Below are 13914 nucleotides of genomic sequence, written 5' to 3' on the forward strand. Positions count from 1 at the left end.
TTGAGGGAGAAAGAGAAATTCCAGTGCCCTGAATTAAATTGATACAAATCATCCCAGAGTAATTTTACCCATCGTACTTAAATTTCACATTTAAAGACCTAAAAGATGCTAAAGTTCATCTTCAAAATAGAAAAGTATGAGAACAAATTACTTACGTAGACTTCTTTTTCAATAAGACAGAGATCAACACACATCACTTATAAACACATTCCAGTTATATTAACCTACCAGGAAAGGTGGCAATTCTTCTCATTTATTTTAAGATTTGAGTCTGGGCCATTTGAACTACTTTCTTATTGATGGTAATAAACGTAGCATATTTATTACTCACTTGGAAATAGGACTTCTGCTTAAAAGGCAGTCATTTCCCTCTGTGTTTGCTCAGTGAGAATAATTAAGGGGTCTAAATATAGCTATATGCAACTTAAGAAATTTGGGGGGCCTTTACTTGGCCACCACATATGCTTTTTTGACACCCTATAGTCACATGAGCTTCTGCAGAGTATAACCCTATGACCAAGAAAGATGGCAGAGCTCGGACAGGAAGCTGAAGTGGCGATGATGTGGAGGCCGGCTCAGGATGCTTGAGTCTCACTCTGTTAACAGAGCCTGGGAGTGATATTTAGTGCTGGGTCCAAGGGGACACACATGAAAATTCTACATGAACCTGCTGTGGTTCCTCTGCTCTACCCTTTGGCCAGGCATTGTTCTAGCTACCCGCCCTAGATTACATGGTCACAGTGGAAATGCAGATTCACAGAAAAGAGGGAGGATGGAGACCATCCACCTACAGACAAACTCCAGAGCTGTTATACTCTCCTCCTAGGATCATGACTCTCATCAAAGTTTATCAGCATTTTGATTTTTCAGGTGTTCTGCTACCCTTCTTGGCATCGATTTTTAAAAAAATCATGCTTGATGCACTCAATGATGATTATGATGATAATCACAAAAAGAGCAACATTTATCGAGCACTTACCATGGGCAAGTCATTGCGCTAAGTGCTTTCCAGTATCAATGTTGTACTAAGGGTTAGCGAAAAAAAATTAATAAAACACGCCTCTTGCACTTTAGGAGCCCGTGGCCAAGAAGACGAGAAAGACATGTAAACAAATAGTTATAATGCAACTCCGTGATCACCAACAGATGGAATATTCAGATCCCTGGCTTTGACTTCCTTTTCTTTGTGGGGTCAGAAGACAGTGGTATGAAGGAATGTGAACTTAGAAGCCTTAGGTACACATCTGAACCCTGGCACGTGGAAGCATGTGACTGAAGTTAAGGCATTTGACCTTCATCTCAGTCCTGTTACTATTTCAGTGAGACAGTGCCTCTCTGGCAACAGCTATTTGGAAAGGGTTATGGTTATTAAAGTCTGGGTAAAGCCAAGGAAAGATGGTAACAATGCAAAATGATTTTGCTCCCTGTCAGGAGCTGATAAAAAAAGATAAAAGGAGATTTCTGAATTTTTCCTAATGCTAACTATTCTTGACCACCTTGTCCTCCACGACTTAATGAGGAGATGATACAGAACTAACTTCTCTGAAAATGGCAAGGCTGCATGGGAATGTAATCTACAATGTTAATCAAAGCAGCATATTTGGGTCTCAGGATTTCACATTGGAAGAGATCTGGGCTCAAGGGCCACCTGATTGACTGAAGCAAAGAGGCAATAGCAGCACCTCTCTTTCAATTGTCTGCTTCCTTGACTGTCAGTTCATGGGACGGAGCCTTGCATTATACACCTGTGTCTTCACAGTGCTTAGCACGGAGGAGATGCCCATCAACTCAGAACTACTGAACCACATGAGGCGACCCGGAAGTGCAAGTGAGCTCGACCTCGCCTCGCCACTCAGACACCACGAGCCAGGGAGCTTGGATCACAGGGAGAACCGGGCTGACCATACCTCAGCCTGCGAGAGTTGCTCTCGCAGTTTCTCCACTTCCTCTCGCAGTTCCCGGATGACTTTTGCGTTGGGATCCTCATTCACAACGGCATGGTTAACGATCCTTTTGGCTCGATCGGCATATCTTAGTGTGGAGAGGGTCTCTTCGTAGTTGTCTGCTGCTGGGCTAATGGTGGCGATCATAGAGGTCTGGCTGTTGCCCCCCAGATTGTCCTGCAAAATATTTCAAATAGCATCTTAGGAAACAAGGCCCATTCCACGCTCAACGCATGAGGGAAGCAGCACATGTGCACGGATGACCTTCGTGCTGAAGAAAACTCAGTGTGGAAATGGGTTTGTATTTCACAAGTAAGTTTATGACAGATGAAAGTGGTCTCTCTCTATTCACATCAATGCACAATGCCTGTCAAACAGCATTATTAATGGAAAAAAGGCAACAGGAATGAGTTTTCATCCTGCATGTTTAGGAATCAGGATAACAGTATTGTCAGGAGTACGTTGTGTAGTATTTTGCACACACTTCTCAGCTGTCACCACTGAAACAGCCAATTTCTAGTTGGAAAAGAACACGAGAACAATGAATTACCTTAAGAAGCCAAGTGAGGACTGAATCGCGATAAGGCACAAATTTGTTTTTACCCTTGCCAGCTGCCTGGTCAGCCAGCGATGAGATAACCAACCCCAAGGTTGTAAGTGATCTGCCAAGAGAAAAATTTAAAAATTAGTTTTATGGAGTATTTAGTTTTCGTAAAATAATAATCCTTCTAGATAATAAGTATAAAATTATAAGTCCCGGGCTTCCCTGGTGGCGCAGTGGTTGAGAGTCCGCCTGCCGATGCAGGGGACGCAGGTTCGTGCCCCGGCCCGGGAAGATCCCACATGCCGCGGAGCGGCTGGGCCCGTGAGCCATGGCCGCTGAGCCTGCATGTCCGGAGCCTCTGCTCCGCAGAGGGAGAGGCCACAACGGTGAGAGGCCCGCGTACCGCAAAAAAATAAAAAATAAAAAAAAATAAAAGTCCCTAAAGCTGATATCATCAAGTCTACATTCATTTGTTAAGAAACTGAAAAAAAGGAAAACAAAAAGTAACCCCATTAATTTAAAAGAATGAATGTAGAATCCCTGTAGAGTCTATTCCGATCAATCACAGAACCTGGAAACATACATTTCAGAACCTGGAAACATACATTTAAAAGATCGCACTAGAGGGCTTCCCTGGTGGCGCAGTGGTTGAGAGTCCGACTGCCGATGCAGGGGACACGGGTTCGTGTCCCGGTCCAGGAAGATCCCACATGCTGCGGAGCAGCTGGGCCCATGAGCTGTGGCCGCTGGGCCTGCGCGTCCAGAGCCTGTGCTCCACAACGGGAGAGTACACAGCAGTGAGAGGCCCACGTACCGCGAAAACAAAACAAAAAACAAAACAAAACAAAAAGATCGCACTAGAGAATTATAACTTACTTCAAATATTATGTTTAAAGTCTCAACCATTTACTCTTTGAGTCTAACTTGGACCACTCTGGCCTCCGATTTTCCCAGAGTAACAATGTAACTTGCAAAGCACCCTTCCACTACAGTTACAAGGTACATCCTGTTCATCTGCTTAAAGCTGGCAAGCTTATTTCAATGTGGAGTTGCTACAGTTTAACAAAGAACTACCCAAGCAGAATCTTGGAAGCCTTCCCAGGCCTGCTGAATCAGAACCAGTTAAAGGCATCTCCAGGTGATTCACATGCGCATTAAATTTTGAGAAGCCCTGGTTGAACAATACCCAAAGTGATACATACATTCAGGTGCCAGGCCTATGAGCCTCAAAAGTGGTCCTGGGACCAGCAGCACCAGCACAACTTGCAGCCTTGTTAGAAATGCACATTCTCAGGCCCCACCACAGACCTACTGAATCAAACATTCATGGTGGGACTCAGGAACCTGAGCTTTCACAAGTCTTCCAGGTGATTCTGATGCAGGTAGAGTTTGAGAACCACTAGTCTAGGCTAATGAGTGTCCCGTGGTGGTTAATACATGTTCTCTGCACTTGGAGAAAACATCACCATAGAAACAACAGATTTGTGGTATTGAGGGATGAAGGACATCCTTGTATCCTAGTTAAGTACCAATTGCTCTTTTAAAAGAAATCAACTGGATTCCAAGTTTAGCAGCCAGAAAAGAGCAGTCTCAGGACATCTCCCGGGACTGCAAGGAAGGTTACATGATATCATAAAGACAAAACCCTTTGTAAATGATTAAAAAATTGAAAGCTACTACGTATTTATAAAAGACAAGGAAGGACACAAATCAGCATGTGACTAGAGCTTAGCAACTGAAAGACTACATAGCTTTCTTTCTAATGTTAACAATAGATTTCCATTAAATAAGTTGAAAGGAGTAAAAGCGTATTTCCCACCACACAATATAATTCTCCAAAGGTGAGTCACTGGAAAAGTCATTGAAACACAAAGCAATTCCAAGAGGCAAAAATGAGTCAGAATTTTAATAACCAACGGCCATTACTGCCAAGTGACATAAATATGTGTATCATAATTGACAAATTTAAAAGTTAAACAAATCCACCCCAAGAGAAATGAAAACATATGTCCAAACAAAAACTTGTATAACAATTTTCATAGCAGCAATATTCACAACAGCCAAAATGTGGAACCAGCCCAAAGGTCCACCGAATGATGAAGGGAAGAATAAAATGTGGCATGTCCTTGCGAAGGAGTATTATTCAGCCATATGAGAGGAATGAAGTTCTGAAACATGCTACAACATGGATGAACCTTGAAAACTTATAAGAGAAAGAAGACGAACACAAAAAGCCACTGGCCTGGGTTGTATAGTGCCCACTCCCCACCCCCAAATTATGTCCACCGGAACCTTAGATGTGACCTCATTTGGAAATAAGGACCTTGCAGATGTAAATAGTTAAGATGAGATCATACTGGCTTAGGGAGGGCTCTGATCCAATGACTGGTGTATGTAAAATAAAGCCATGAGAAGACACAAAGACACACAGGGGAAAACAACTGGTGCAAATGGAGGCAGAGACTGGAGTGATGCATCCACAAGCCAAGGAGTGCCGGCAACCACTAGAAGGTAGGAGAGAGGCATGGAAGAGGTTTTCCCTCTGAGTCCCCAAGAAGGAACCAACCCTGCTAATCCCTTGATTTTGGACCTCTGGCTTTCAGAACTGTGAGAAAATACAGTACTGTTGTTTTAACCCTTCCAGTTTGTGGTAATCTGTTATAACACTAGGAAACTGATACAGCCATATACTGTTTGATTCCATTTATATATGAAACATCCAGAAGAGGCAAACCTATAGAGATGGCAGTCGTGGTTGCCCGGGGCTGGGGAGGTGGGGGGAAGGGGGAATGATCTGGACACCAGGTTTCTTTTGGGGATGATGAAAATGTTTTAAAATTAGTTTGTGGTAATGGTTACACAGCTCTATGAATATCATAAAGCTACCGAATTGTACACTTTAAAAGAAATTTTAAGAAAAATGGCATGTGATATATATGAAAAAGAGGGAAAAAGGAGTTCAATATAAGGCAAAAACACATTTCTGCTTTAGATATAGAATACTGGGCATTTTTCATATTTTGCTACTATTGAAATGAAATTTTCATTTGGAAGCAACTCTTTGGACTATCCCCAATTTTTCATACCCAAATGCAGCAGATATTACTTTAATTCGTACCAACTACAAAGAGCTCAGCGACTCAAGGGTCAGTATCGGCAATTCTGAGGTTAACAGTGGTCCTACAGCTCTATAACTGATTCAGTTAGAGAAGCTTAACACTTGTAGAAGCCATGCTCTTTACCTAACGGTGTGCATACAGTCAAAACAAGAACTTCATCCGAACCTAATATGGTCCTCTTGGAACAAAAAGAAATAAACTGCAGAATGAGTGGGACTCGGTGATGTCGGAGAGGTCACCAGGTTATCCAGTGACGAGGGGTCCATGCCACCCCCCCCTTTCTGGGTTCCCCCCTGCAGTGATCCAAGGGCATCTAGGATGCTAAAAACCATTTGAAAGTTCAACGTCTGAAAGCTGAACACCAGGCTTACATATTTTAATAGGAATTTTATTTCCAGGGACCTTAAAAATATAACAAAATAACAAATTATGGACGCTGCTAGCCCTGCTGTTTCAGCCTGGAGGCAAACAGGCAGCTCATGGGTGTCAGAATGGGGTGGGAGTGTTTTGCCAATTTTAGGGGCTGAAAACATTACTCCAGGAATCATTCTCATTCTAGGAAAGCACCGCTCCTTTCCTGAACCTGCTGGAGGTGGAGACAGTGAGGAAGTTCCTAATGGTTAAATCTCTCACCACGAGTCCTGGCGAGGGGGGGGGGGGGGTCGGGAGGAGAAGGGGGAGGGGCTGGCTGCAGAGGAAGGAAGACTTAGGCCAGGGGATAACATCTATAAACAGACAGCCAGGGACTTCCCTGGTGGCGCAGTGGTTGAGAGTCGGCCTGCCGATGCAGGGGACACGGGTTCGTGCGCCGGTCCACTGAACCTGCGCGTCCGGAGCCTGTGCTCCGCAACGGGAGAGGCTACAACAGTGAGAGGCCCGCGTACCGCAAAAAAACAAAAAAAAGGACAAAAAAAACAGACAGCCAACTATAACAAGGGAGAATTCGGGATCAGAAAGAGAGTAAATAAAACTCAGGAGGATCAAAAATAAAACTCAGGAGGATCAAAATAAAAGTGGCTTGCTGAAAAAAAAATTGTCATTTATATGTATACATACAGCTGATTCACTTCACTGTACAGCAGAAACCAACACAACATTGTAAAGCAACTATACCCCAATTTAAAAAATTGTCATAATTCAACTTTTTTTTTTTTTGCTTTTCTATACCTTCCTTAAACCTACCTAGTTTCCCTTGAAACTCCAATCACCAGATTCCTTCTCTTAGGAGTAGATATGATGTGATGTGAGTTATCTATAATGTCTAGGATGGATTTCAAATCTATTTTACCTACGTTTCCAGTGATCTTTTTCTAAGATCATAACTGTAGGACTTATTAAACTTTATCAGAGTCAGCCGTGTATGCACTGCTCTTTCTACTTAGACTGTGACCACCGTGGCAGCAGAGACTGCTACGCCTGGCTTACAGAAAGCACGCAGTCAATATTTGCCAAGTTACTACGCTGAGTCTAGAATACAGTGAAGAACAGAAGACGAACCTCTTTCTACAAAGGACTAATTCAAGGCCGGTTTGGGTACACTCTGTGGGTGCTGGCCCAATATCCATTTTCCCCTTTCTTACTTGCTAACGGACACCTGATTTTGCTGGGAAGGATGAACTGAGCTAAAATCTCTACAGAGTCCTCTGCAGCTCGGAGAAGCCATGAAACACAGTTCTGGCCAATGAGATATAGGGAGATATTCCTGGGAGGGGCTTCCGAGCAGGCTATGGTTCTCCTGATAGAAAAGGTACATAGTCAGCTGACAGAAGCCGGTGGTCATTTCCCCATCTTGTTTGGAACACAGATATGGATACAATGCCTGGAATGGTAGAGCTGTCTTGAGGTCATGAGAACCTCATGAACACACACTAAGGTTAGTACATACAGCTGTGTGCCTCATAGCATTTCTGAGGTGCTGGGCCTGCCTCTGACTTCTTGTTAAGCGAGAAAGATGAACTCATCACTTGGTTGTCATTGCAGTGGTTTCTGTTGCTTACAGCATAATGCAATCCTTGGCTTTTACAGAATTAGTCAAAAGATGATGAAGTTAGTGGAACTGAGTTTAGCCCTCTTCCCCAGGAAGTCCCCACTCCTTACAGGAAAGGAGAAATGCAAAGTGGCAATTTATGTGGAAAATTATGGTGAAAGGACAGCACCATCACATGACAGGAGAGGAAAGAAAACAGTTATATCTACAGTATGGGCCTCATTTCCACTCACCACTGTTTTCCAGTGACTAATGCAAATCATTAAACTCAAATGTTCATCTAATGAGTATCATTCCCAATCTCATTTCCATTTCAATTGCTGTGGTGTAATAAAAAAGCATATACGAACATTTCCCCCCCCCCCCAAAAAAAGTTCTTTTGCACATTTGTTCTGGAGACATTAATATATGGTATACCTAGAATTCTGTCATCAAGTAAGCTCAGGGAATCATGAAGTTATATGGGATTCATGACTACAGGATTTCTGAGCGCTTTTAGCACCGGGAATCTCCCAAGGAAGGCTTTATAAGTAACCTTTCTCAAAATTATTTATCCAGGGGTCTTTTTCTCCCCAGAGCCACTTGAGGAACTAGTATTTCACAAGAATGTTTTGGGAAACACTGAAGTAACAATGGCACATGTCCCAAAAGATGTGGCTACTGCATCCTCAGGAGCGAATTTTTGCTCCGTCCCCGTGGGTCTCTTGTGTTAAATACAGAGACATTTATTCAGATTTCTTTCTTCACATATGTGGACCCTGCAATGCACAAGTGGTAAATTAACAAGGACCCCCACCCGCCCCTGAATAATGGACAGAAGGCAGGCCACTTTTATTCTCCCCTGGTACAAGTTCACGTTTAGTTCTGCAGGCAAAACCCACTGAAATGAGGTTTCCGAGGGGAAACGAACAAGAGTCATGGAGGGTGCTCAAGAAGAAAAAAAGGATTGAGTCACATGAAACATTAGAAACATTGTGCTTATAAGTTATTAAAACAAATTATAGGGGCTTCCCTGGTGGCGCAGTGGTTGAGAGTCCGCCTGCCGATGCAGGGGACGCGGGTTCGTGCCCCGGTCCGGGAGGATCCCACGTGCCGCGGAGCGGCTGGGCCCGTGAGCCGTGGCCGCTGAGCCTGCGCGTCCGGAGCCTGTGCTCCGCAACGGGAGAGGCCACAGCAGTGAGAGGCCCGCGTACCGCAAAAACAAAAACAAAAACAAAAACAAATTATATGACAGAATCCTAGGAGTAACATATTAATATCCCTCAAACAAGTGTTCAGCAGAGCCCATTTTTGGATATGTTTAGTATATACTTTATTATTAACCACAGTGATTGAAATGGAAAGGAGACTGGGGAAGATACTCATTAGATGAATACTGTTGGCATTTAATGGTTGGCCATTGCTGAGAATAGAACAGAACCGTTTTCAATGACATTCCTAGGGGTATTAGAGAGTGTTCCATGATCTAAGTGAGTTCTCAGAGAAGTTGAACCAACCAGTCTCCAGGAGCAGAAAAAGGCTTCGTCCTTCCGCCCTCAGTAGACAGAGGAGCAGCAGACGGATTCCCAGATGCGTCCCCTCTGAAGATGGTCTACAGTTGACCTATCCCTCCCCAGTCCGGAACAGGCCTTGGCGGTACAGCCATACAGTGCCTTAGCTCTCCGCGTGAAGGAATAACGTGTGCTGTAAAGCTCTTAAGAGCTTAAGGAGAGATGAAGCCCCTAAATCCATAGCCCATTAAGCAGACACTAATGTCCGTGTGAAGTCCCTGGCAGGTCTGCTTAAGAGGATTATTAATGTTCCATATAAAGAAGCCCCAGTAGGAGGCTGAGAGAAAGCTTAGGAAACATGTCAGAGATTTCTTTAATTTTAGCCCTCCACTGGGCACTGATTTTAAGGCTTAAAAAAACCATTTGTGGAACTATCAGGCAGCAGTTTCAATACACTATTTATTTTACGAATACACACTTAACATAGAGCTTACTAGGGGTAGGCCTGTTCTAAGCATGCTACAAGTAGTCACTAATTTAATCCTCACAACAGCCTTACTCACAGTGTTTGCTCATCCACATTTTACAGGTGAGGAAACAGAGGCACGGAAAGGTCACACCCCTAGTTTCTGTAACTAAGAAGCTCCCGCGTCTCCTCTGGGAAGCCTCCCGCAAACCTGCCAGCTGTGTTGTCACCCATGTCCCCACCGCACCCTGTGTGTAAGTTTCTATGGCAGTTAACGTATTAATATCACTCCTCCAAAGGTCTCCTTCCCCACTGGACCTTGAACTTCCTGAGGCCAGGGTCTGATCTTACTCACCCCTTTCTTCTTATGCCCAGTCGGTGTTCAACACATATTTGCTAAACGGAACAAAAAAGTGCAGGTCCATTTATCTCTTATTGGATATCCTCGGGGCCACATGTGTTTTGAAATTCAGAATATTTTGGATTTGAGGAAGTTCAGTGCATACACTTACCCATGACCACTGGTGGGATCTGGGACAGCAGCCCACAGTAAAATTCATGAACGTTTCTGCAGCTAAACTTACGAACGGCCACACTAAATGAGTAAATAGAGACCATAAATGAAGATAAAGACCTCATCAGAGTTCAGGTGAGGGTTCACCAACAAGTGAGCTGTGAAGAAAATCAGAAAAGCACTTGGTTTTCAGAGCACTTTGGATTTTGGAACTGCAGGTAAAGGACTATGGGCCTCTCCTTCTACAAAGGTCTCTAAGACAGCTGTGCAGACCACGGCATGGTCCTACTGTGAGAAGATGTCCCATCAGTTCAGTGACTAAGTACCAATGACCATGCTGAGAACTTGGAGGACACCTGGTGGAGACCTGGACCCACAGTGGGCTGCCGGCACTTATGCACCAACTCAGGGAGCTGAGAGAGATGTGTGGGGTAAAGAAAAAAGGCCTGGATTAAGGTTCAAGGGAAAGGGTTCAGAGACGGCTCCACTCCCTTCGAGCCAGTTATTTTGGGAAAAGCACAAGACCAACTTGGCAAACATCCACAGGCTGGTCAATGTGTCCTATAAAAACATGCTTCAATGCTGGGTGACGTAGCACTTCTCAACATCACCTGCTCGAGAAAATCCCCCCACCTCCTTTTGCTTTTTCGAATGAAGTAACTTACTGTATCCTAACCTATGTGCTCCTCGAGGGCAGCAATCATGCTGTAACAAGTAACCAGAGACACAGTGGCCTAAAACAACACAACTGTATCATCTTACAGTTCTGGAGGCCAGAAGTCCAGAATGTGCTTCCCTGAGCTAAAACCAAGGTGCCGACAGTGCTACGTGCCTTCGGGAGGCTCGAGGGGAGAACCGTTTCCTCGCCTTTTCCAGGTGCCCACGTCTCTCGGCCCATGGCCCCTTCCTCCATCCTCACGCGAGCAATGGACTGTGAGGTCTTTCTCACCCACGTCACCCTGACGCTGGCTCTGCCACTTCCTTCTTTCACTTATAAGGAGCTTTCTGATTACATCAGACCCACCCGAATCATCTTCTCATCTCAAAATCTTTAACTTAATCACATCTGCAAAATCCCTTTGTGAGGTAAAATGTGCACATGTTTTGGGAATTAGGACCCGGACATATTTGGAGGACAGGCAAGCAATATTCTGTCTACAACAATATCTAAGATCCTCTTGCATCCCCACATCCAAGGCAGTGCCAGACACATAGCAGAGGCTTAATAAACGTCTGCTCAGCTTTTATTCATACTACTTAAATATCTCCAACCTCATCTTTAAACAGAGAAAAAGATACATATAATGAACCTCACATGAAATAATGCATATGAAAGTGCTCCCAAAACTAAAAAGAACCATAAAAATGTAGATATCTCACAGACTAGTAGTAAGGAATACATACATCCATTTGTGAAAGAGCCAGTATATAACTAAGGAAAGATGATAGGAAGCTAAGAGAATGCCATTCAATCCATTAAGTCATAATGGAAAAGAGCCAGTAGCTGGAGTACCTAAATCATGTTATCATGTGGCCTTCGGGTAGTCCAGTTTGAGACACTACATAATTTAGTGTCCAAATTGAAGGGGGCACTATTAATATTTCCTCTGGGACAAAAGTATCAATCAGGACTCTTTCCGGCAAACAGAACACTTGGGCACCCCACTTACAGCAGTGGGGTGAGTCTGGGCTCTCGAGCCAAACTGCCTACAACCAAATCTAAGATCCACGCTTAGAGTTTTGTGACCCTGGATATATTATTCCAGTGCTCTCTGCCTTGCTTTCCTCATCTGTAAAATGGGTGTAATAGACCCGTCTCACGATGCTGATGTGAGTTATTACATATAGAGCATTCAGAACAGTGCGTGGCATATAGTAAGAGGTTAAAAGAAACTAGTGATTGTTACACATGAAGGCCAGCCATACTCAAAATTTCCATAAATTCACAGCACAGAATTCCCAGTGGCTTCCCACAAGTGTAGATACAGGCAAAGGGCTGGCATGGCTTAGCACCAGTAAACAAGTGTCTAGGAGGGGTGACACTCTTTTCTTTGGTACCTGCATCCTCACACCCTCATTTCTGCTTCCCCATCCTGGTTCTTGCACTCATTTTGGAATGCAGAGCTGTATGCCCGCCTGGGCTCCTATAATGCTTTGTCATGAAATAGAGCAAAATCCTTTGTTATTAGAGCAGGAGACAGAATGACTGGAAGTTAACCCCGTAAAGCAGCAGTTTGTACAGTGAGCACGGCTCTGTCCATCTGATAGAGGGGGTGATATTTCCCTGCTAATTTTAAACTTTTGTAAACTTTTGTAAAATTACAATGTGCCGGTACCATTTTGAAATGCAAGCTGCACAAACATGTTCCTGACTATATTACCTCTTGTCACCTTCTGTCCTAAACAAAACCCCAAGTTATTATGTCTCAACAGAAAAGTTCAAGTACAAACTAAGCTACTTTCTACTCATGCTGTTTATACAGCTTATAAAAATAATAGCTACAACCGTTAATATTTATTCAGTGTATACTATGTGCCAGGCTTTGTTCTAAGCACATTATGGGCATTTACTGTGCCTTTGCTGTACCCTCTGAGTGAAATGCCTTCATCTCCTCGGCCACCGGGCCAACTCCTACACACCCTGCACCTTGGCTCTCCTCCAGCCTTCACCACATCCCTGGGCATGCTGCAGGCACTCAGGCAGAGTGAGATTTCAGGACGGCAGTTCGTCAATAAATGTTACTTTTTGGGGGGAGATATTGATGTTTAAACCGTATTAGCCTTACAAAGGGATTCGAAGCAGATTTTCTCTTCAGAATAAGCTCCTCGAGTTAAATTTAAGATATGATTTGATTTGCAAAATTGCAACTTGTGTTCACCTAAGACGATATTACACAGTGATACACTGGGTGTTCGTACAATGTTTGAGGCATTTTACTAAACCTCATGCATCTCAATAGAGGCAGGTGAATGTTCTTCTTCAACCCAGTTCATTAAAGCTACACAGACTCTGAACCATCTGTGATCAGAGCCATCTGACCCCTGGTAATGCGACAAGTCCCCCAGGCACACGAGAAGCTGGGTGGGGTGTTCCAGTTTAACGCGGGAGTTGCACCAGCCTCTTACAACCCAGTTCATTAAAGCTACACAGACTCTGAACCATCTGTGATCAGAGCCATCTGACCCCTGGTAATGCGACAAGTCCCCCAGGCACACAAGAAGCTGGGTGGGGTGTTCCAGTTTAACGCGGGAGTTGCACCAGCCTCTTACTTGTTAATGTTGCTGCCTTCTTTCAGTCGCTCTCCCGCGGCTCCCGTTTTAGACACTCTCTCGCTACCCGCCAGGTCCACCAAGCTGACCTTGCTCACTTTCTCTCCCGAATTCTAGTCGTGAGAAACGAGAGAAACGACACACATGAGTGCAGAAACCACACAGGCATCTACATATATCTCAGCACCACAACGAAAGCCATCCCGCTGCAACAAGGCATACTCCTCAAGAAGATCTTAAATTGTAAGAAGAGTTCTTGGTCTAGCAGTTTCACGGGCAAAATTTAGGTTGGCGTAGCAGTGTGGCATTTTGTTTTGTAGTTGGGAAGCAAGTGCACTGGGCTTTCCAGAATACAGTCAGAAAGCTGGAGCTTTTATGCACCTATGAGAACATACCAGGACATGAGGATTCCTCCGTATTCAGGTCAAATCCTTCTTTTTTTGAAAAAGCTTTCTTTAGGCTAAATGTTGCGGTTTCCTCTTTAATATCCCTTAATGACTATGAAGTAAACCCAGTTGTTTTTAGGGGAATTTCAGTATGAAAGGATACATAGTAAAAGCTGTATGGTGACATCATCATGT

The 13914-nt window shown here is 44.0% G+C and overlaps 1 protein-coding gene across 1 annotated transcript in view; it reads right to left on the bottom strand.

Moving 5' to 3' along the window:
* The window catches only part of KIF13A (kinesin family member 13A), a 217866-nt gene that overhangs the window by 61492 nt on the left and 142460 nt on the right, over positions 1-13914 (bottom strand). Inside the window, 3 exon segments of the mRNA XM_067752073.1 lie at positions 1908-2120; positions 2494-2605; positions 13334-13446. Coding sequence (XP_067608174.1) covers positions 1908-2120; positions 2494-2605; positions 13334-13446 — 438 coding nt within the window.

This window comes from Pseudorca crassidens, chromosome 10, assembly GCF_039906515.1.
Source record: "Pseudorca crassidens isolate mPseCra1 chromosome 10, mPseCra1.hap1, whole genome shotgun sequence".
Lineage (NCBI taxonomy): Eukaryota > Metazoa > Chordata > Mammalia > Artiodactyla > Delphinidae > Pseudorca > Pseudorca crassidens.